At 40.1% G+C, this 23,576-nt stretch overlaps 1 protein-coding gene across 1 annotated transcript in view; it reads right to left on the minus strand.

Annotated features, from left to right (window-relative positions):
- Positions 1-1,769: 1,769 nt before the first annotated feature.
- Positions 1,770-23,576, minus strand: part of FSHR (follicle stimulating hormone receptor) — an 87,087-nt gene continuing 65,280 nt past the window's right edge. The window contains exons 5-10 of the mRNA XM_074864880.1: positions 20,265-20,336; positions 18,000-18,077; positions 14,537-14,605; positions 14,347-14,421; positions 9,290-9,475; positions 1,770-3,253 (exon numbers count right to left, since the gene is read on the minus strand). Of these exons, the coding sequence (XP_074720981.1) occupies positions 2,026-3,253; positions 9,290-9,475; positions 14,347-14,421; positions 14,537-14,605; positions 18,000-18,077; positions 20,265-20,336 (1,708 nt within the window). The 3' untranslated portion in view covers positions 1,770-2,025. The remainder of the gene's footprint in view (positions 3,254-9,289; positions 9,476-14,346; positions 14,422-14,536; positions 14,606-17,999; positions 18,078-20,264; positions 20,337-23,576) is intronic.

A 23,576-nucleotide genomic window follows, 5' to 3' on the forward strand; every position in this document is an offset into this window, starting at 1 on the left:
CTGTGCTTTCCTGAACTGCGGGGTCTCATCCTATTGCCTTTGCAAATGGTCAGGGCCCGGGCAAAAAAATGTGACGCACTACAAGAACTTGCCCTATTTATCAACAAAAATGGCCTAGTATTTGCCAAAGAACACCCCTGATTTTAGGCCCCAGAATAGAGTCAGGAGACTTTTTTTTAGACTAGAATATTTGTCATTTTGGAGCATCATCATTCAGACACTTCCATTGGGATGGGTTTTAATGGCTGCACACCAGTACACTATACATGACATAAAGCATTTGTGAAGAAACTATTCCTCTGAGTAGTCAGAAGAGCTTCCCAGAGGTGAACTGTCTTTCCTGTTTTGCTCTTTCATTCTTCCTTCTCCTGGATCTTGGAGGGAGTGTTACGTGTATTGAGTAATGAAATTTCCCCTCCAAAACATAGTATCTTTGATCTCCCCTGTTTTATGCACTGGGGAGCTGATACTTCCTTTCCTGGCTAGGACTGAATGAATAATCATCTCCTGTAGTTATTCACATCAGGTTCAGATGCTGAAATGTGAAGCTGATGACAAGGGAAATTATGGATAGAAGTATCAAGAATTGCTACTGAAATTTTAGGAGTTGTAGGCAGGAAATATTCAAAGCACATCACATTTAACCATGAAGACTCCAAAGATTTATAATCTCCTGGGGCAAACCTGTGAGTTCTTTGTGAAGTAGGAACAAAGCCCAGACTCCTGTCCTGGTGTTTTCTTTATGCCCATATACCCCCACATAGACACACAATCAGCATGAGAAAACCTACCCAATCCTAAATCTTTAGTGTGATTTGGAATGATTAACCCTCAAAAAGTTTGATATTCAAATAATACAAAAAGTCTGTATGTTCATTGAGATGTTATTCAAAAACCCTGTAAAACCAGGAGATCTTGATGAAGAGTTTTTGTTATTTCAACATATGCGGCGTATGGTTTCTTTCAGGTCTTTCAATCTGGACCATCATCTGATAATGTGCACATGAAGGATTTTTTTTTTAGAAGGGAAGGGGAAAAAGAGCTTTTAGGATTTCACAAAAACTTTTGTTCAGGTTTTCAAACACCATATCTGTATCCATCATCCTTTACGTAGCCCAGACAGTATAATACACTGTCAGGTATCATGTTAGAGCAGCCCATTGGCGCATCTTGCCATACCCAAAAGGCCCAGCTGCACAAAAGTTATTTCACCCCAACTTTGTGAGACCAAGTTGAGAAAACATCCCCTTATTATGAAGGGTTTCTCCTGCTCTCGTTCTTGCTCTTTCTCACCTTGAAAACAAACCCCAAACCAAACTAAACGCCTTCGTCCAAACTCAGATGAAATCTGTTCCTCTGAACCTGCCAATCTAGACCAACACAAATCCTACCCAGAGTGACACTTTTGTGCAGAGTAAGGCAGGTCCATGCAGTGTGGAACGGCAAGCATCAGCATAGCTAGAGATGCCTCCTGCCTGTCTGCTGTAGTCAGCAGAAATGGAAACAACACAAGATATTCTCATTCCTAGTAAGTCTGTGCTGAAGGAGGGCTTTAAATTGGCCTTCTGTCTCCTGTAACCCCAGGAGATACGATTAATGAAAAGAGCTAATTATCTGTCATTGTTATAACATGCTTCAGAGACAAAAAAATTAATTCTACGTAGATTTTTTTCTTTTAACCATATATAACCACTATTTAATTCTCAATGAGCAGCTAACATCTTCTTAGAACGAAGAGAATCTCTGCCTGTATGGTTGGAGATACCAGTTTTTCATCTCATTTATTTCTTGAGACAATTCTACAAGAACACTTTGGCACATATTGAAGTTTTTTTCTTTGTTCTTCAAGAACTGATGACGATGATGTGTCATCTCTGTTGGCTGTTCATTGAACAAAAGTAGCAAAGTGGAAATAAATTTTTTTCTTGTAAAAAATAAGTTCACATGCTATGCTGAACTCATTATTCAAATTCACAGTTGAAACTGATTATCACACTGCCTCAGACACAAATTCGTGCAAGCATTTCAGTTCAAATGATTCAGAGGAACCAATGAATAAATAGTCCCATCACTGTTTTTTGATGCAGGAGGGCAATGGCCATTTCTTGTGTGGAAATTATGAGCAGATGAGGAGGTCTCTGTTCTGTAAATCTGGGCTTGTATTTCACAACAACCAAACTTACTCAACAGAATGAAGAAATCCCTGCGGAAAGTCTTTGTGAAAATGGCATAGAGGAAAGGGTTAGCACAGGAATTGATGGGATAAAACAAAACCAGAAGGATCTTGGATTTGGACACTGTGATGAGGGGAACCTTGAGTGAGGCTGATATTGCAAAAAAAGATATTGGTGCCATGCAGAGGAAGTCTGTGAAGATCAGTATGGCCATGCGCTTGGCAATCTTGGTGTCACTGTTTGAAGAGATGACGTTAGGGTTTCTCACAGTAAAGTAGATGCAGATGTAGCAGGCACATATAATCATAAATGCAAGTACATTCAACACTAAAAGAAATATAACATAAGCCTGAGAAAATGGTGTTTCAATATCCATGGGCAAACAGATGCTCACCTTCATGTAGCTGCTGACTCCAAATATGGGAAGAAGTGCCACCGTGAAAGCAAACATCCAGCCAAAAATCATTATAATCACAGCGTGACGTAATCGAACCTTGCGGTCCAGTTGCATGGCATAGGTGATAGTGTGCCACCTTTCCAGAGTTATCACAGTCAGTGTGTAGACTGAGAGTTCACTTGCAAACACTGTAAAAAATCCTGCAGCATTGCATCCTGCCCCAGTTTGCCAGTCTATGGCGTAGTTGTAGTACTGGCTTTTGGTCTGGATATCTACAGATGCAATAAACAACAAATAGATACCTATGCAGAGGTCTGCAAATGCAAGATTGCACATCAGAAAGCGAGGTACGGTGAGTTTGTACTGACTGCTTATCAAAATAACAAGGACAACAATGTTCCCTGTGATAGCCAAAATGTTGATAAACCATATCAGGACTCTCAGAATGTTGTATCCCATGATATCTTCACATGGATTGAAAGCATCAGGTTTAGGTGAGCAAGCTACATTAACTACTTCATTGCATAAACCATAGTCAAATTCATTCTCTGCTGGGTCAAATCCTATGCCGTAGTTAGAAATATAGTCTTCAGCTGCAGATCGTCTATGTATCTTATCTCCAGGCTGCTCATCAAGGTCTTGCTCGGCCTGAGATATGCTACATATTGGGTGTAATTCGGTGCTGAAATTGTAAAAAGAATAGAGTTGGAAACTAAGAGATGCAGCACAAGGCATACAACAAACATGTAATCATCCAGTTTCCATTGACAGCTCAGTTTTTCTGGTTAGCTGACTATATAGACTACCCTGGAGCTTGAAATTAATAGTTTGTCTGATCCCTATTTATAAAATATTACATGAAATTGTAAATTATTTGGAAACATCATAACATGTAACGGAAAGGAAAGGTTAATGTTTGCCTTACTAACTATCCACCTGGATAACGCATTCTGTGAGAAGCCTCCCTTATTTCAACTGAATTTATCGCATAACCTGTCATCGATAAGTTGATTCTTGCATGGGGGAAATACACGATGATGAATTCTGATGTAAGACTGAACTTTTAAGAATGAGTCAATTCAGCTGTGCCGATAACGAGTCTGTATAATCACAATAATGCTACTATTTGGTATTACTCTCAAATTCCTTTTTTTTTAAAGTTTTTGACAGTCAGTGTGCCATATTCAATCTTGTAACTCTGTCAGGGCACAGAAAAGCTCTAGTTTGTGCCATACATTTTAAGTATCACATATCATATTGGTAACTGGCCAATAACCCAGATAAATAGCATAAATAAATTCATACAGGCTTCCAGATAATCTCTAGAAGCTAGATGCCAACACAGATACAAACATAAGACATGGTAGAAGATTTTGCTTAAAACATGTTTTTCAAAGAAAATGGATTAGAAACCAAGTGAAGTCAAGCCGAGCCATGCTGAACCAAACCATACCATACCGTATCAAACCAAACTTTACCACACCACACCACACCAAGCCAAGCCAACATTTCTATGGAAACAATAGTTGCTTTTGTTTCTGTCAAAAAGTCTTTTTTAAACATTTTGAGAATTTTCAGTAGCAAAGGTAAATGAAGGAAAAGAGTTTCAAGAAAAAATGTCTTTAAAGGCAAAACTAGTATGTTTTGATAGTTTTGTGTTTATTTCCTAGAGTATTAACTCTATACCCTTCTCCATGCCTAGACCGACAGAAGAAACAAATATTTTGGCTGAGATGATAGAAAGATGATCAGCTCCATCAAGCTAAGAAATATCAAGATGTATGAACAGGAAATAGAGGTTCAGACTTTAACAACTGCTTCTCCTAGGCCACCTTTGAAGTTTGCTGTCCCAGAAACTTGCATCCATGGATCCATGCATAAAATGGATCCAGATCTAATCTGAGAGGGAATAAAACAGCTGACAACGTGTTGCTCTGTTCAGCTCTGCCTACTTTCATCTACAGCCCAGATAGCAATTTGGGTGTATAATTGCTAGGACAGGACCCCAGCTTATCTTCCACCCTGACCTGCAGTACAGTCGAGAGAACAGCTTTCTAGGCAAGTGGGGTTGAGATTTTTAAACAATTGGTAGCAGCTTAAAAGGAAGAATTCTTTTTTGTAACCTAATTTTACCCTTTGACTTTGTGCACTCACTACATTTTCCAAAAATTGAGTTTAAAAGGTCTGCAGGAAAGGAAAACTAATGAAGGCCCAGCACCAGAAGGTGAGGGACATTTCCTATGAGGTTCTGAACATCCTCTACTATTATCAATATTTTTTATCTTGCTTGTCAACTGAGGAAGAAAACTGATTTTCTGTGAGGTCAAATATGCACTATGAAGGTCACAATAGCAATAACAAGGCATTACATTTTGCTCCCCTGTGTTCTGCTCGCATAAGGATGAGTGAGGGGTCCAGCGTATTGATCCATATATCAACAGTTCTCTAGCTGAACGGGAATATATGCTTCCAAGGAGCAATAACAGGAGAGAAAGTCCCTCAGTTCTGAGTGCAACAGGCACTTGGGGGCACTGAAAGCTACTGCAATTGGTGGTTCTTCGTAAATGAACTGAAGGAAATGTTTTTATCCAATAATTTCTCAGCCATGAGTTAAAAATAAACCTTTTCCCAAGTTATGGATGTACTGCCTGGAGCTAAATCTATCCCCTGATAAGACTGCTATGTAAGGCCAATTAAACATTTCTGATTGTTACAATTTATTAATTCTTGAATTATTTTACAGCCAGTGGTCCCAAATAAAACCAGTGTCCCACGGAGTTAGCTGCTGTGTTTGCTCCAAGGATGGATGGCAAGGGGTCTCCCAACTACGGTTACCTGTACGGTGACCAGATAAGATGGGCAGTTGCAGACTCCCAAGGGAAGAAGAGCCATCCTGTTGTACTGGCTGCTTACTGTTTTTTTTTTCCCTGGAATGTTTTCCCCTTGGGCTGTGCAGTTCATTCAGAGCAACAAGTTAAAACATTTTTTGGGAAGGGATGGGTCCTTGCTTCCTTTTGAAATGGTAGGTATGGTAACACAGTTCATCTATTCAGACTCTTTGTAACCTTCTGTTACTGTTTAACATTGCTTTTCTCAAGTAAACCCTCTGAAAAATAAACTAGAGAAAGGACAAGTTAAAGAATAACATTAAAATTGGCAGAGTGCTCTGACAAAAATAAACAAAAATGACTACGTTTGTACAAGTGGTTATTTTATGCGTTTTGTCTGGAACTGGTGACAGCAGGATCTTGGGTGCTGAGAAACATGCTCAGCAGAATAAATAGTCCCGACCTAGGTTCTGTATTAAGCCCTATCTCAAACCAACCATCCTCACTGAAAAGTGACATCCGGTGAGTTGTGAGCAACTGATATTATGTTCTCATGAGACGAGGCCCAAACACGACTCCTGATTCTGCCACATTTTTTAAAAAAGTAGGATTTCAAGTGACAGCTCCTCCAAAGAATAATGATGAAGTGTAAGGACAGAGTCATATCAATGTCATTCTTTTAGGCAGAAGGTGATCTTTATGTCAAAGACAGCCAAAAGCTTGCTGAAGTTCATAATGGTCTATGTCAAGTTGAGGGTTTGAACATTCAGCCTCTGCCCTATCCTTTTTCATGGATATTATTTTCCAGTCACAGAAAAATGTGAGGGGAGTTCAACAGACTGAACTGGGCTTGTTCAAGGAAGCAGTTTACCTTCTGTTAGACGAGCATCACAATATTTCACAGAGCAATATTTATCTTATAATCCTTAGTGGAATGGGGAAAAAAGCGCATCAAAATTGTCTATGTTTTAATTTGTGTCTCAGCCTGGTGAAGTTGTTCTTTATGCAACATCCTCCAAGATTTAGAAAGCACTGTCTCTGTAACAGGTTTAAGCTTTCCATTATCACAACAGAGCCTGTTTGCCTGTGCAGATGGATTTGGGAGAGGTGATTGAGCATGTTCCACTATGGCAACTTATTTTATCTAAGGTTCTTGAGTGCTGAAAAAGTCTCAAAGAGGGGAAATCTAACATAAATGGGGCAGCTAGAAAGGGGCCACACATCCCTGTCTTAATTCCTTCCCAGATTTCCCACATGAACACCAACTGCTGCTGTCATCCTTCTGGGGGTGACGAGGCATCCTTTTTATCCTCCCTGGACTACCTGGAAGTATCCTGAGACCTAAAGAGCCATGGGAGAACGACCGTCTCCTGTGAAGGTGCATGGCACGTCAGGTTACATCACAGTTCTCACCACCACAAGTAATGCCCACTGCACTGAACCAAGCACAGCTCTCACCAAAGAAATAATACATTGTGTGATCAAGTGCTGCAAACTATTAATAACTCTTAAACAACCTGAGCAGTCTTCAATGCACGGTGCAGCTTGTGCCAGCTGTCAAGAAAACTGCTTTGAAATGAAAGCGGGTGTAGCTATTGTACGTGTGACTAATCTCTGCTGAAGTGTATGGTAATACCTTTGGTGTTCAAACTGAACTAAAATGCATCCATTTTCTCTCTTTAAGCTGGAGAGAGGATATCAGTCTCCCACCAATTTCAGTACAAGACACATGACTGTGTCAAAGAAATTACGGTTTTTAATTATGTTTTAAAGCAGTTAACAAGAAGGGTTGATCTAAATAATTAGTTCTAATAAATTTGCATTTATGCTTAATATTTTGTAAAAGTTACATCTGGTAACTATTAAAGGCATATATAAATACATTCAACTTTGTTCTGTTGATCAGAGTGATACAGTTCGCATAAACATTCAAGTAATCATGTATCATATATCGTAAAGAAGAGAATTTCTGACTTGCATACCATTTCTCACTGTTGCATCACACCTGATACTATAGGGGACTGTGAAGTTGGGACCAGACTTGCTCCAGAAGCAGGCCCACTGCTGTGTGGTGCTCCAGCCCAGCTCGCTGGCCATCTTCACTTGGGTTACATGAGATATGCACAGTTCATTGGCATTTCTTTCCAAAATTACACTTGCCCAGTCTGCGGGAAGGGCTGCCTATGTTCTCGGCTTCTTACCTGTCAGAGCAGAGGCTTCCAAAAGTGGGGCTATACTAAGGGGGAAGTGAGTCCTGTGGGTTTCAATTCCCTGGGGTGAGCATGACATGGAAGTTATCTAAAGCCCAAGTGAGGGGACTAGGTACTGCGAGCTTACCACAAGGTCAGGGCCATTTCCTTCAACAGTAACTCTCTGTTTTTAAAAAGTCCAGTTGCCTAATTTAAGGGGTGGATTCTGGGATTTGGGTCCTGATTTGGCCCAAGCAGCCTGGTAGCTGAGTACCTTCAAAAATATGAGTCATGGTGATATCAAAGTCCCTTTACAGATTCAGGACTAAGCATACCTCCATTGGACTCACTGGCAAATACCACTTTGCCACCTGTGCTGGAAGGACTGCACCCATGTCATTTCTACTTAGGAAGCTATCAAGCACTGTGCCTGCATAAGCCTGTATAAGTATGTGAAAATGTCTCCTGTTGATAAACTATCCTATCAAAAAGTTTAGCATTTTGTTTCAAAAATGGACAATGGGGAATGGATTCTGTCAGATACATCCCTTATCACTGCAGTCTCTACCATCAGACTTGCACTCTTTACACAGACAGTTTTGCAAACACATGTAGGTGATATTTATTAGCTATCAGCACAAGCAAGATCAGTTATCTTTCACTGTCTGGTGACAATACAATGCTAAAAGTAAAATAAATGACCACGTATTAAAATAGAAGCTACTAACAGTTTATGCTTTCTCTGCATGGTTTTACTTTTCTTTGAAGTTTTAGGAACTTCTGAAGACAATGTCTTGAATTTTAACAATGATCCACAATTTGTTTTCTGTCATGGCAAATTCCAAGTCTTTGAGGACATCCAGTAAAGGAAGAACTTTGAACAATAACAGGGGTTTCTGAAGGTACCAGTTCCTCATGTTTCCCAGTGGCAAAAATTCAGGAGGCTCGTTAGCTAGTTAATATGTACATTTAAAGTCTGTCTGAGCAGCCAAAAATACTCAATGAGATTCACTGATACCTGAACTCTCACTGCAACTTACTAATGGAAAATGAAAACAAGCATAGACAATGACTTTGTCCCTGCTAAAGACACCACACCCTCCCACCCCCCCTGTGTTGATTTGGGTAAGAGGGGTCTGCTCTAGGTTAACCATTTCAGAAATCATGTCTAAAAACCTGTATGTAGACTTGACAGATAGCATATCTCTGGTGCTTCGTTGGACAGTGTTCTAACATCAGTGTGGCTTTCTGAGAGGAGTTTAAGATCACTCTGTGGTTCTGTTACCCTCCTGAATTGATGGCCAAGTATTGACCAGCTTCTCTGCAAACACAGCTTTCCCTCCAGCTGCCACCTGAAAAGTTATCAAACTTTTCCTGTTGAATGTCTTCAGTGTGGCTCCAGGTTGATCCGGGACAGGAGGTCTCAGTGAAAGATGGACCTATGACAGGTGGGGGCTAGAGCTGCTGCTGGGGAAAATGCTGATGCTAACACAGCTATCAAAATGTATGACTTCCCTGTAATGGAGTGGCAGTGCACTGTGTAGCATGCATAAAGTTGTATGTATTGTGTATTTATTTATTTCTATACATTTACTTACCTGCACTGAAGAGACCTTTTCTATCCAGATTTTGAGGAAGTTTATTTAATTCACTATCAGCTGCTGAGAAGCACCAAAAAGAAAAACAAAGGAAATCACTTACTTTTGTCTTTTCCAGTTTGTAAATGCACAGCAATGGCTAGGATAGGTGAAATTTGCCTCAATCAAAGATCTAAATTTGCTTAAATCAGGAAGTTTTTTTAAATTGTATGTAGATCTTGCTCTTAGCTTCTTAATGAGTTCTAATCCATGACTTGGCAGGAAACTGATTCTCGTCCTTGAAATATCCCTTTAAGAAAACATATGAAAATCTCGGTAAAAAGAAAATTTACTTCTATTTGACCGTGGGTATGTGTTTTAGACTGTCCTACTCATTTTCAGAGTAGCGACTGAAAAGATATCAGCTGAAAATCTACACTGAAAAGAAGATCCAGGGATAAATTAGATGTTTCTCCAGGAAACATGAACTAATATCCATTGTAAACAACAATCAAGTGATGTTAGTCTGGTCTGAGAAAGAAGACAAAAATCCCATAACCCTCTGTGTAAGAATTAGCAGGCACATAAACCATTAGTGCTATATGATACTGGGTTTAGCAAATACCCAGTAAATGCAGCAATCATCCCAGAATACTGCTACAGGATAAAAAAGGCTGATGAAATCACAACAGAAGTTTACTACATGAACATCACATCGTGGAAAGGCAGCTGTGGAAAAGGCAATAAACACAAAGAGAGAAGCTCACATGGGGGTACAGATGTGAGAGGTTGGGGATATCAATTTTTGTACTCATTGGGAAGAAAAAGAGATTAAAGAGAGACAGGGGTGACATGGTTCAAACTGTGAGGAATAAAAATAACAAAACATTTCCAGAGGTTTAAAAAACAAAGAGAGCACAGACTGAATCAAAGAAAGGGGCAAGATGGCAGGAGGTTAGGAGAGATGTATTTATGTGGAAGGCAATTACTGTGTGGGACAGGCTATCAAAAGCAGCAATGGAAGCAGCAGATACGAATGGATTAAAGGGAGCATTAGCAGAGCTTTTAAAAGGAAACACATTGTGCAAACACTAAATCTTGACTTGTGCCATGCAGGTGGGGAAAAGAGAGAAGGACCAAGGGTGCTCCATCTCCAGGCTAAGACATACTTGGGAACCCATCCCCATGGCTCCAGGGTGTAACAGCTGGGGCAAAACGTCCCCACATTTCCTTCACTGTGTCGCTTAGCTCATGACAGCAGGAGAGCATACTCCTTTCTCTTAAGAGCAACAGTAAAAATGAACTGCACAAGACCACCCTGTCCTCCCTTAGCCCCTGCGCTCTTAGGGCCTGAGACTGATCCAGGATGCGGTGTTTGCTGAGGCCACTCTGCTCTTTATTCTCCGACAATCAATCTCCCTAATCAAGGAATGGGACTGACAATATTTGTAGTTTTCTCTGTGCCCCCTCCAAGGTACAGTTTCCAATTCATCTGTAACAGTAGGATGTCAGGACAACAGGTTATTTGATCTCTATTACCCAACATGCACAAATTGTTTTTATTATCGTATTAATGCAGTAGAGTGATGCCATGTGAGGGGGAGACCAGGTTTTAGCAGCCTGTAATAAAGTTTAGACAGTTCCTATGTACCTTATGCACATTTGCACCTCTGTTCTCCATTCTAAGAAAAAATTAATACCAGGAAATGGCTGTGTCTGAACTCATGGTCTTTAGTTTAGGTTGCCCAAGTCTAAGAAAGTTAGTAACATTGGTGGAGGATAAAGATGCTCTTTGTGTCCATGCTGTGCCCACAGCTGAGGCTTTGCATCCAGGCTCTGAAGGAATGCACCACCTTCAACAACTGGACCATGAACTGTGGCAGCAGAAGAGCAAACACAGACCCCACTCCGCTACCCTGACCTGTGGCCATGATTTCTACTGGGAGGGCAAGACAGACCAGTGGAGCCAGATATGCTTTGAACTTCTTCAGATCAGGCTGAGAGAAGCCACGCTGTGATCCTGAGGTAGTTCTGGACCTGACCTGTTTCTCACAGGAACTAAAAGCAGCAGCTGATGGGAAATTTTAGGCTATCGATTTCTGACTTAGACACTTGAAGAGGTAATTAGGTTGCAACGAGCAACCTTGATTGTTTCATGGACTGACTATTGCCCTTAGTATACTGCCTAATGAAAACTGTCACCTAGAGTATATGCTCGTGACTCAACAACTAATCAACAGTTTTCTGCCTAAACCCACAGACAGTATCACTCATGGCATCATTAAGAGCCTGTGAAACTTCACAAAGGATCATAATTCAGAACAAGAGCATGGAAAGTGTTTTCTTTGGCTTGTTAGCTAAAAATCTTTATTGAGTCCAAACTGTTATAACACTGGGTGGAAATAACAAGTAAATATGAATAGGAATATGACCTGGACTTAAAAATAGATAAAATATTACTGGATCTCTGGGCATCTCTAAATAATTTCATAAATATTAAGTATTTTTCCATGAAAATATTTTCTTCTTTTTAAAATTTTTTCTTTAATGCTCATTATTGCACATAAACAGAAGTGAGTTAGGGAAAGTGCTTTGCATATTCCTGCAGGGTTTGTTGCTATGTCTGTTAGAGATAGTTATCGATACAGCACTGACAAGCCCCTGAACAGCAAACACAGACATTGTGCAGGTGCTTTAGTAACTTACTCCACTGAGTCAACAAGCACAGACCTCGGTGCAGTAGTTCTTTGGGACATTGCTCTCTAGTTAGAGTCTTGATAAATTAAATAAGCAGGATGAACAAGATGATAAAGTGGCAGTCGGAAAACCAGAAAGTATTGGTGACTGGAGTACATGTTCTTGTATTATTATTGCTTGACTGCCAGTCATCAGCCTTGACAGCAGTCAGTCCAGGAACAGCAAAATGAATCTGACTTCTTTTCCAATCACTTCTCTTTCCCTCTGGGAGTCTCTGTTGGATTAGCAAAAATACTGACCAACTGATGAGGTTTGAAAGGCACATACAGATATAGCAAGAAATGGCTGACAAAGGAGAAATTAGAGAGGGGTAGACTGATTGGTGAGAACAACTTTCTCTGGGCTTATATCTAAACTGATCTCTGGCTGTGCTTCAGGGAATCAGCTGGAGAGCTGGGGGTCTACTGGAGCGCTCCTGTGGACCCCATATGTGGGTTTACCATTGAAGACAAATTGCAAGGATAGGATGGATCACAGCCATACCTTACCCTGCATTCGAGTCAGTACACAGTCAGAGAACTCCTAAGGACTTCAGTAAAAGCCAGTGTAAGCCGCTACAGCTCTGGGAGAACCAGAAGATAATTAAATGAGACAATAGGGCTGAAAATTGAAGCTATGAAATTCCAAGTTGGAAATACAGTGTATTTCTGTATAGAAGGAATATATATAGGTGTGGGAGTAATTAGCCATTTCATTTATTTGCCTACACTTACACTGAAATCCTTTAACTTAAAACTTGATGTCTTTCCAAAAGAGATATTCTAATTCAGCCAACAGCTGTAAGCCTGAGAGAGGAATTGATTCTTGAAACTGCAGCCTGTACAAGGGCTAAGATTGGTGCTTTCTGACATTACTATTTGTGCTTGTGTTTCTTTCACATTATTTTAATATGCTGGATTCTAAAATAGAAGTCGGTATTAATTGTCTGCAGAACACTGGTTCAGGAAGACAAAGAGTTAAAACATCATGATCATTCTAATAAAACATTGCAGTCCGCAGCACAGATTTGATTGCAACAACACTCTTTGTCCCAGCAAAGATATGATTATGGGTCAATCGTTTCCACAAGTGAAAGCACATTCCTGGTGTACACTACAGTGATGGATGAATAAGAAGGTTTTTCTTTCATGATCTCAATCAGGATAAAAGGTAATTTCCCATCCATAGAATAGTGGATGTATTGGTAATGGAACAGAAAACTTCTTACACAAATAACTCTGTGTTAGAAATTGAACTATCAAATGAATCTGAACTACAGCCAAAACAATTTGTTAAACCTCCAGAATATGATTGTATCAGCTACAGATTGCAAAGAAAATGCATTTACTTTTTGCTACAGGAAACAATGTTTTTCCAGAGAAACATCTCTGATATTACTGCTGAAAAGATGCTCCACTGGCAGGCTTTTCCAAAGAAGGAAGACACTCTGAGGGAGTGCTGGAAGTGGAGCAGAAGGCAGTAACCATACCATAGCTCTTTATATCATAGGTGCACTGCCCATCACAAAGTAGAAAAAAGGCCTTCAAAAGAGCTCTGATCCGAGCTCAAGGTTAACCAGACATTTTTCTCCCTCTTTTTTAGATCTCTAACCACTCTAACCTCTATGTAAAATCTTTCAACAGCTCCAATGACCCCTTTTCACCCTTTCTGGGTGACTCCTAGCCCTCTCTGGACATCCAGGGTAGATAAGAATAGAGAAAGGTTCTGATGAATTGGTGAGAAAAAAAAGACTCCCACGTCTTTGTTGCAGCTCTTATGTGTTGTGGCTTGTGCTCAGAAACACAAGCAGTTGTGCACACTCACAGGCATTTTCAGACCTTATGGCAAACTGTGGCTTGGGGTAATGGTGACTGAGATCCATGAGCATCCTGCTGCTGAGATCTCACTTTCCAGTTTATCACCCACCAAAGATGTCCTGCTGTAACTGAGTGAGATATATCTTGTACCTATCTCTAAAGGGATTGGGACATCCCAATCCCTATCCCTGTAGGGTAGGGATTTTATCTTCAGAATTAAGCTTCAGAGATGCAGGGGCAGATCTTCAGTGGGAAGCAATTCAGATTTAAGCACCAAGGACCCACTCGCTTGTTCTTGACTTTGCTCAAACTAAAAAATAACAGCATTTTTCTCTGGAAAAAAACAAAGTAGAACTACTTTCTTACAGAGCATAATCAACTGTGGAGAGGGATCTGGATCTAAATCCATGGATCCAAATATTCCCAAAAACTTGAGGACAAAGTGAAAACATGGATCTAGACTGAAATTTCAGTTATGGCTTCCAGGTTTTTTAATATTCAGAACTACACCTCCAGTTTTGATATCCAAGATTTTGTAAGATGTTGAAATCCAGGCTGTCATTTGTATGTTCTCTGTTTTTTTTCAGGGAGTTAATAATGAGAAAAATAATGTCTGAATATTACTTACAAAACAACGGGCCCATTGGCTCCTTGGAAGACCTCATTTGGTAATTTTTCTAGGTTGTGATTATCACTTAGATTTCTGAAAAACACAACAATATTTAAGCTAAAACAATCTGAGATTAAAAAAATAGCTTGCAGCAGCTACTAGCTCCTAATGTTTGCTTTTCAGAACAGTAAACAACAGAAATAGTTACAGCTCGTCCAGGTAGGTTCCATTAAATGCATGATTCTCAATTTCCCGAATCCCATTTTTATTCAGCCATCTGCAATAGAGAAAAAAAAAAGGGTTGTGTTCTTACGCTTCATAAATAAAACGTATGTAATTCAAATCAGTGAAAGGGATCTCAAACAAATAAAATTGTTAAATAGATATTCACATGGTGAAATTTCTATGAATACTAGCTGGTAAGATCCCAATAGTTGCAGGAAGGCTTTGGAGACATGAATAGGACAGATAAATGCTACTGTCGGAGATGATAGCTAGAGTAATTTTCTGAAGCAAGGGCAGGGCTGATTCAGATGTTGGCACTGCTCATGGCTCCCCTGGGAAGGCTGCAGCAGAGTCAGGGAGGCTGTTCCAGGTTAATCCCTGGAGTTGTGAGACCAGGATTGTTTCTGCTGGTGCTATTGATGCCACTTAGTTTTACTTTTTTCAAGATGCTTTTGAAACTCTGGGCCACAGCTTAACCTTTGTCAGTAATAGAAAAAAAAGATCACTGTTTGTGGTGGTCTCATGTGCTCAGCTGGGCAGGTGGAGGAGGGAGGCTGATCATCACCAGGCTGGCAGGAGGGCAGGAGAGGGATGGTGGTGGTGCTAAACTGGCCAGGAAACAGCTGATTCCTCATACATCTGCTGCCTCGACAAATTACTCTCCTTGTCTACTCTCCTGGCGCTGTCCCACCTTCCCGGGCTCCTTTCCCCAAGTGGAGACACAGGTAGTGAACCTGGGAATCAAAGCTCCTGGGGCTTCTGCCAAGTTTTTACTGTAGTGCATTAACTAATTAACATTTAACGTCCTTCTCTCTCTTCCCTTCATGCTCTTAAAAATTTACATTTGGGTCAGTTATATTTATCATCTTTACGGTGCAATCTTTCATCTTGCCTTAAATGTCTCTCTGCAATTCACGCCCTCTCTAACAGGCAATGACAGGTTTGATTGATGGCAAAAATGGCCTGATTTAATTAAACTGTCAGCAAACCTGGACATTTTGTTTCTAATTCACACTGAAAGCTGAGCGTGTGAGTGACCCACTTATCTAAGGTCTGAGGTGGTGAGTTAAGGTCAGCATGAAAATTAGTCATGGGTCTGGCTGAAAGGATTACCCTTTTGACCATGACGGGCAGATGTACATAGCTCTGTGTCCATAATGTCTGTCAGGTTAGATCAGGAGAACCGTCACCGTCCCCTTCACTTGCAAGCACTATTAGACATGAGTGAGCAGGCACAGAGAAGAAACATGTCCCTGCTTATAGCATTTAAAACATTTATTATATTACATTGATCTTACCCATTCGTAGCTGCCAGGCTGATATATATGCTTTTAATCACAGCATTAACACTTAACTGCATTCTCTCACTGAACATGATGCTAGCTCAATGAGATACTAAGGTCGTAATATCAGAGTCACTGTTGCCGTACAGTGTGGACTATACACTCTTGTCACTTGCCTAATTGCATTTAATTAGTAAAAAGAGAAAAAAAAAAAAATTACCTAAATCCCAAGACCTCATTATTCTACATATAAACAACTTTCTGTTGAGTCGAATTCTCCCTTCACTTCAACCAGGATCCTTACTGACTCTACTAACTCTTACGTTAGCCACAAGTGACAATGGAGGCAGAGACCTAGAGCCTGAACATACGGGCTTTTACTCACCATTTCATGGCTATATCAATATTTTAAAAACACACTTTAAAATTCACGCAGTGCAGGAGGCCACTGTCCCTGAGGTACTATTTACACCCTATTTCAGGGCAGGAAAGCTGTATCTTAGACTCTAAGTGACATGCAGACCTGGAAGCAAGGGGAATTTCTTCCACAAATCTAGCACTTTTTAAACAAATGTATCCACAGTTCCAGTCTGTGCTGATCCCATGCGTAAGATCACATGCAATTCAAATTACTGGTTTGACTAAAATTGTGTCTCCCTAGAGTGTGGGAGTTCAATGGGTCCTGGTTTTTTTTAATGTCATCTTGACATGCCTGGTTTCACAAATGATGTTGCGAGAAAAATAACTTTCTATTGCATTGTATAGTGACTTCAGTTTTGTATAGAAAATCAGCAAATCTGGGCCTAAAATGAGGTAAGTTCATCACAGCTCAAGGAAAGCCTAATCAGGGACTCAAAGAGCACAGACAGAGCTTCTGTCCCAAGAGAGAAGAGTCAGGACATTGTCTGACCAGGAAGGTGGTGGCCAGGTCTGCTTGCACAGGTCTTGCTGCTCCTGCACACACTGGTGGGCATGGGGAGCCCATGGCAATAGGCCTGTTGCAGGAGGCAGGGCAAAGGATCTGGAAGAGGACATGATCCCCCCAGGCCAATTTTGCTAGCTAACCAGCAGCCTTAAGTTCTCAGAGAGGACTGTTCTTCAATACGCAGGCAGTAATATTATAAGCAATGAGACGTCCTGGGGAGACAGGGGAAGCCAATTTCATGCAGCTCTAGTGGAACAGAGAGGTCAAATCACAGTAAAAATCTGGGATATTTACCTCACCCCTTAGTGGTATTATGGCAACAAATACAGTACTTGTTGTGCAGTGCTCTGAAAATACAAAGTCCCACCTGTGTAGCAAATATTAGCATCACAGAAGAAAAGATAAACCAGTGCATTTAGGGTACCATTACTCAAATATATATCTTTAAAACTTCAGGGAACTTGACACACACAGAGGTTGTGCATAACTGATGGGGGAAAAGGAGACATAACGGCTAAGTGACTTGTTACTGGCCTCTCTTCAAATATTGATGGTCTGACCTTGCTCCCACCAAAATCAGTGTGAGCCCAATCAGTCAGTCAGAACTTGCTTGTCTATTTCCGTATGCGAGGTAGATTGCCCTCACCCGTTTTTCCAGTCTGGCCACTGGCTAGGTGAAATGAAGGCAGCTTGTTAGCAAGCAAACAGTACATTTTGCTATACCAACAGAAAGGATCAAAGAAGTCAGATTGCATTAAAATACATGACTGTTCAAGTCAAATGTAGATTCATCTAACCATGCAGCTTGAAACTGCATTTTGAACTGCCCTGTATCAATGCATTAACGTTGTGTACAAATATACCACATTTCCACAACATCTACATATATTTTGCCCAAGTAATAAATGTCTTTGAATGATGTGTCTGAATGTAAATATTTATGAGTCATGCCATCCTTTTGAACACAATTTGTATCACACGGAACGGTTGTTGTAGGTGGAATATGTTTAACCTTGGCATCAGTAATTACTAAATTTACTTTATGTTGTGCTTCTAAAGTAAAGAACAGGAGTAGAATACAACAAAAAACCACAGAAGCATTCATTTTTCATGGCAGAAACAGAATACAGGAATTTGGAAGCGTATGAAATAGTGTCCATCCCCTGATTTCCTTGGCCCTATTCTGGAAAAGAAATGAACTAACAAGGAGAATAATGAATGTACTGTGTCTTACTCACAGAATCACGCTTTCAGAACTCAGGCCCGTGAATGAGTTTCTTTCAATTGTACGTATGTTGATATTGTCTTGAATATCTCTGGAAAAAAAAAATGCAACAGAAACTACACCTTTTTACCTCTGTGAGCCTTTCAATACAGTATGCTATTTCCAACACAATGTTTTTCCTTATATTCAATCTGAGGAATTATTATAGGCAGAAGGTAACAACTTAATTTTTTAAGGTATTTTTTCTGCAGAGCACAAACCTTCCTGGTAAAAGAGGCTGGAGCAAAACATTTCCAACATCCCTATATTTTCCTCACAAATAGTCTGAAGTCATTAAAATGCATAAAAGCTCGGGTCTCATAACCCTGAGGTGGATGAAATAGTTCCTCCAGCAAACATACTATCCAGAAAATGCAAGCTGAGGGGCTGCGAGGCCACCCCTTCTCGCAGCCTCCAACCAGAAGAAGGAAAAACCATTAGCCTTTTTGGCCTGATTCAGCAGGGTACCTACCAGCCCAAGAATTATTCCCCTGCAGATGTCAACAGGGTTGCTTATAAGCTTTGTGTGCGCTTAAGAACTTAAGATGCGGGACTCCTGTCAATGCAGTTTGTTGAACTGACAAGTAGGCATTTCGGTCTTTCACCAGTTTTGACTGATACGAAAAAAGGATATACGTTCTGTTGCTTGCTCAAAATAGACCTCAAAAAAGTTAAATAGTATTACTCATAATTTAGACTGCGGATATGGTTGTTTTCATGCTGTTTCTGCTGGAAAGCATGGAACGAAATTAATTATCTGCAAAGCTTGAAATTAAGTGGGGTTCCAAAATTATCCCATGCTGACGGTTGAATCTGGCCACAATTCTGCATTAAATGACACACAGAGGCCTCATTCTGCAAACGGAGGTCAGCAGAGATAGGAACAGGGAGGGAGTGCAACACCCATTCAAGTGAAGTGTATCCCTCTGCTAAGGATCTGCATGAGCCCTTTATAAACATCAATAACCCCTCAAGACCTATCTTTGGGACTTAATAATGGCACGACTGAAGCCAATGGGAATTTTCTTACTGATGTCATGGGGGCAGGGTTTGAACCAAAGTCCAGTTTGGGACTCAAGATTGATCAAGTCCTACTTATTCTTACAGGAAAGTGAGGAGCTTCACCTGAAAAAAAATAACTCTTGCTCAGCAGGACAGAATAATTCGAGTCTAGTTAAGACTGATGATAAACATAAAGGTATACAGGAAGAAGTCTCTTTAGCTCTGTATCAGTTGCATTTGCTTGATGGTTTCAGGAAGCCCTGAAGTGTAGTTCTCCAAATTATGTATGTCAAGTGCATTACAAAAATTTATTTCTTATTTTATATATGTGTATATTTAGGCATCCCCTTCCATGTTTTCTATGCATTTTTATTTATATTTTAACAAATATACTAAGACAATTGCAGGATTAATATTTCTGCAGCTTGAAATCTTCTAATCAAAGATTTGCACGTGTAGAACTTTGCCTGTGCATTAACAATATATCTTGTCCAAAGGAATAGAAGAAATAGTTGCTTATTTCCTGGGTTTTCTGCTTTCAATTATACGAAGAACTGATTGAAAAATTTATGTCAAGATCTTTGCCAGTGAAAAAAAAATCAAGCTTTTTCTGATATGCATTTTTTTACAGAAATAAAGGTGCTTTTACAGAAGAAACACCTGCTTTCACACAAAATTTTACACAAATATTTTTTCCCAGTTACCACTGGAATTTTCCATAGAAAAAAAATATTTAATCCTCTGGACAGTTTTAATGCCAGTGAAAAAATGAGCATCCTGTGGGTTTTTTCTTTTTTTTTTTTTTTCTCTGTAATGTGTCCACCTCTTCACAGAAACCAGCTCTGAGATCAGCAACTCTTCCCATGCAGGCCAGACAACTGTCACCAGGTGGCAACAAATTTCCACTGCCACCAGCCTGGTTTGTATTTCAGCTGATGAAAGTGGAGTAAAAGGCTGCTATCCGTCCTCTGGGCCATCCAGACACACACTCATAGCATAGTTAAAGGAAGAGTCGTCTGTAAAGTGCAAGTTACAATGCTTTGTAGAAGGGAGACCTAGAGAGAACTGAGACCTTTTGGGCTACATTATCATCAATGCCTACAAAATTACAACCCAAAATGCTACCATGAAGCTAATAAGTGAACACAAGAGGAATCATGTCTTGAAAGGCTTTGTCGGAGCAGGATAACATTCAAAGGGAACTTTTAAAAAGTGAAAAGCAGACGTTAAAACTTACAGTAAAACTTTCTGGAAGGAGTGCACCTTATGGACAGCAGGTAAAAACCGAAGGCCAGTGTTTGATATTAACCTAAGGAGGAGAGAGCAGATGAAGATTATTGACTCTGCTCCAGGATGCAGCAATAATTAACAAAGAAGAAAAAACATTGGACTTAAAATGGCAGCAACAAAAGGCACAGTTTAGCCACACATGGGGGGTTTGCTCATAGGAAACTTGACATTGTAATGTAAAATGTTTTTTCTCCAAAGCACAATCTGAATTCTGCCCCACTGAAGCCAGGGGAGAAACCCTGCCTTGGATAATTACATGGTCCCTCCTGATGATCTCAGGAAACGGTCGATATTAATTTCCCCACCATATTCTAAGAAATTAGCTGCACTGTCACAGGGTAATTATTTTCATAGTAGCTCTTTTAAGACAGAAGTATCAACTCACCACAATTTTAACCTTCTGCTCAATAGAGGATACATTGATTTCACTGGAAATAACATTATTTCATAAAAGTAAGAGAGAATTAAGATGCTTTATTCCCCAGTCCATCCAATAGCGAGGAACCGAACACATGGAAATGTTTCAGCAGTTTGTGTGACTGGACATGGGCCTGAGTCTCCATATTGAACTATCTCCAGTCTCCTACCACATCGAGCATCACTGTGTTGCAATTTCTGTCCATGAAACACCATTCCAGAAATGCTGACTCCGAAGGACAAGCGTGTGCCCACAGCCAGCAAGGAAACATGGTCACAGGTGTCCACAGAGCTGTGCCATGTCTAATTTAAGCAAATTTTGTTATCCAGAGCAGTAGCAAGGGCAGGACAAACGTGATATTGCCATCCAGCAGGAGATGGCTGGTGGCTGCTGATGGCTGGAAGGAGGGCTGGGCGCAGGGAGGAGGAGCTGGGCGAGGCTGGGCTCTGACTGGCTGGGAGTTTTTCCCAGCCACCAAAATGTCTCATTCTGACTCTACTAAACAAAGAGAAAATTTGGGTTCTTGAAAGTTTAGTTATATCTTTGTATTTTTAATATGTGAGATGGCAGAGAAGGTAACCTTTCACTGAGAATATTGGTTCCTTAAGGAACATATTAGTAGTATATGAAAGGTATTTTTTTATCTTAAACAGAACAATATTCTTTTTTTTTTTTTTTTTCAGATTCATTCCTGAATAGTTGAATGGTGATGAAAAGCAATGGTTGAAACTGGAAAAAAGTAACAGCATTCATTTTCTGTTTGTTATGAACCTAGATTATTTCAGGAGAGTTGCAACCTTTCAGGTTTCATAATATGAACTGAAACTGAACACCTCCATGTGACAAACAAATCCTACATTTGGGCACTCAGGGTGACACATAGGTCCATAAAATAGTCATTCACTTGCATAAGTACTGCTCTGAGGTCCCTGAGGTGGTATCCAGCTATCCTCAGATGTTGAAAAGCCAACTTGTTGTCTGGCTCACCTTATAACAAAAAGAAATGCATTATATGCAGGAAAAAATTAAAGAAGTATAGTGAATATTCAAGGAGACAATTTGGGAAAGTTGCTGAAATGTCATGACTGTTTCGTTTCAGGAGTCAGAGTGGTCTGACATGGCATTAGCTTAAAAATAACAGCTGTCACATGTGACCAAGAGAGCTCTACAAAAATGCCTTTGAAAAACTTACGTACAGTTAAATAGAAAGCATGATTTATGAAGCGGTTGGATTTCATAAGTCCCTTATCATTTAAAGTACTCTACACTTATACTCTGTAAAAGGAGTTAGCCAAAAAAATTAGAAGTAATAGAAGAAGAACCTGTAACTACCCCCTTACAGTATTTTAAAATACACTCTCTAAATTACTGGAGATGTACAGGGTTTTAGTTGAAAGCTGCCTTTAATTTTAAATGAGTCATATGCAACAACTCATGCAATTCTTTCTACAAGCCACTTGTTAAATATGAATTATGGCATGTGCTTCCTTTAGTAGGTAAATGAAGAAGCAAACTGCTGCAAAAGTAGTGTGTAGCTATTGCAGGACAGAGGAGAAGACATGAGAAACTTTCCTTTCTACAGTACTTTCCCGAGGAAATCTCCATCCTCATGTTGCAGTAATGAAAGATGATGGTACTCTAACATATGCTATTCAAACAGCTCCCAATGGCAACTTACTTCCAACATATCAAAACGCAACAGTGGTTAGCAGAGCTTTCATCAGGCATGTGTAAAAAAACGCGTTCAAAGCCTTGGGTGATGCCATAGTCTTGATCTTTCCCATAATCCCAAAGCGTTCAGGCCTCAATTTGTACTGGTGTCAACTGAACAGCATGAGATGAAGAGGAAAGCATCTTTGACAAATCATTATATATTGAAGTAAATCTACAGGTGGCACAAAGCACTGGTTGCACAGAGGCACAGAACGGTGATTAGGAGTAGGAGAGGATGTTCTTTTAATTAATTGCAGAAAAAGAACTAAAAAAATATTTAGCTAGACTGCAGCCTAGATCTTCCCTTTCTTTTTATTCAACCACCAAATCTCCAGAGGCCTTTAAGTGGATAATCTTGTTAGAATGTAGATAATCCCATTTACTGAATATCTTTCCTGCAGGACAGTTTTGTCAATATATTTACCATATAACATATACATTCTTAGTAGCCTCACTTTAAACAAGTGTCCTCTTTAATCTGTGTTATAACTGAGTCCCCCCTTGCCATGCATAAACAGCTTGGTAAGAACCTGTTTTTCAGACGACTGATGGCTGCTTTCCAAAGCATTAATTGTCTTTCTGAAAAGGCTTACTGGAGTCAGCACTTAAGAAAACATAGCACCCTGATCAGCAGAGAAAAAAAAAAATCTTTCAGAAACTAATTCCTGGAAGATTCTGGCTGCTTATCTCCAGATATAGTAACATGCCTGCTTTTTTTTTATACCAAATTGGTAGGAGCAAGTCTGACAAAACTGGGAACAGAGTTTACCTCATCAACTTATTGTGGGTATTTGCTAACTTGCAAACCCAAGGCAGGCATAGATAAATACAACATCACCCAGGAAGCGTTATTTTTGTATTCCTTAATCACACTGGTTACTTTATACTGCAAGTGAGCCTGACTCCAGCAAGAGATTCCTCTGGCTCATGTGTCCCAGCCTCACAGACTAACATAAACCTATAATCCACAACACCCACTTCTGGGGCAAGGTCTTTACCTGTGAGGCTGCCATGAAAAAGGAAGGAATGGAACATCACTTCTTTTTATTGAAGAGCCAGCTCCACGCAGAGGGTCAGTGATTGTGGCCTTTGCTGCATGTGCAGCAGATACAGTTGGGTTTAGGAAGC

This window comes from Strix uralensis, chromosome 3, assembly GCF_047716275.1.
Source record: "Strix uralensis isolate ZFMK-TIS-50842 chromosome 3, bStrUra1, whole genome shotgun sequence".
Classification (NCBI taxonomy): Eukaryota; Metazoa; Chordata; class Aves; order Strigiformes; family Strigidae; genus Strix; species Strix uralensis.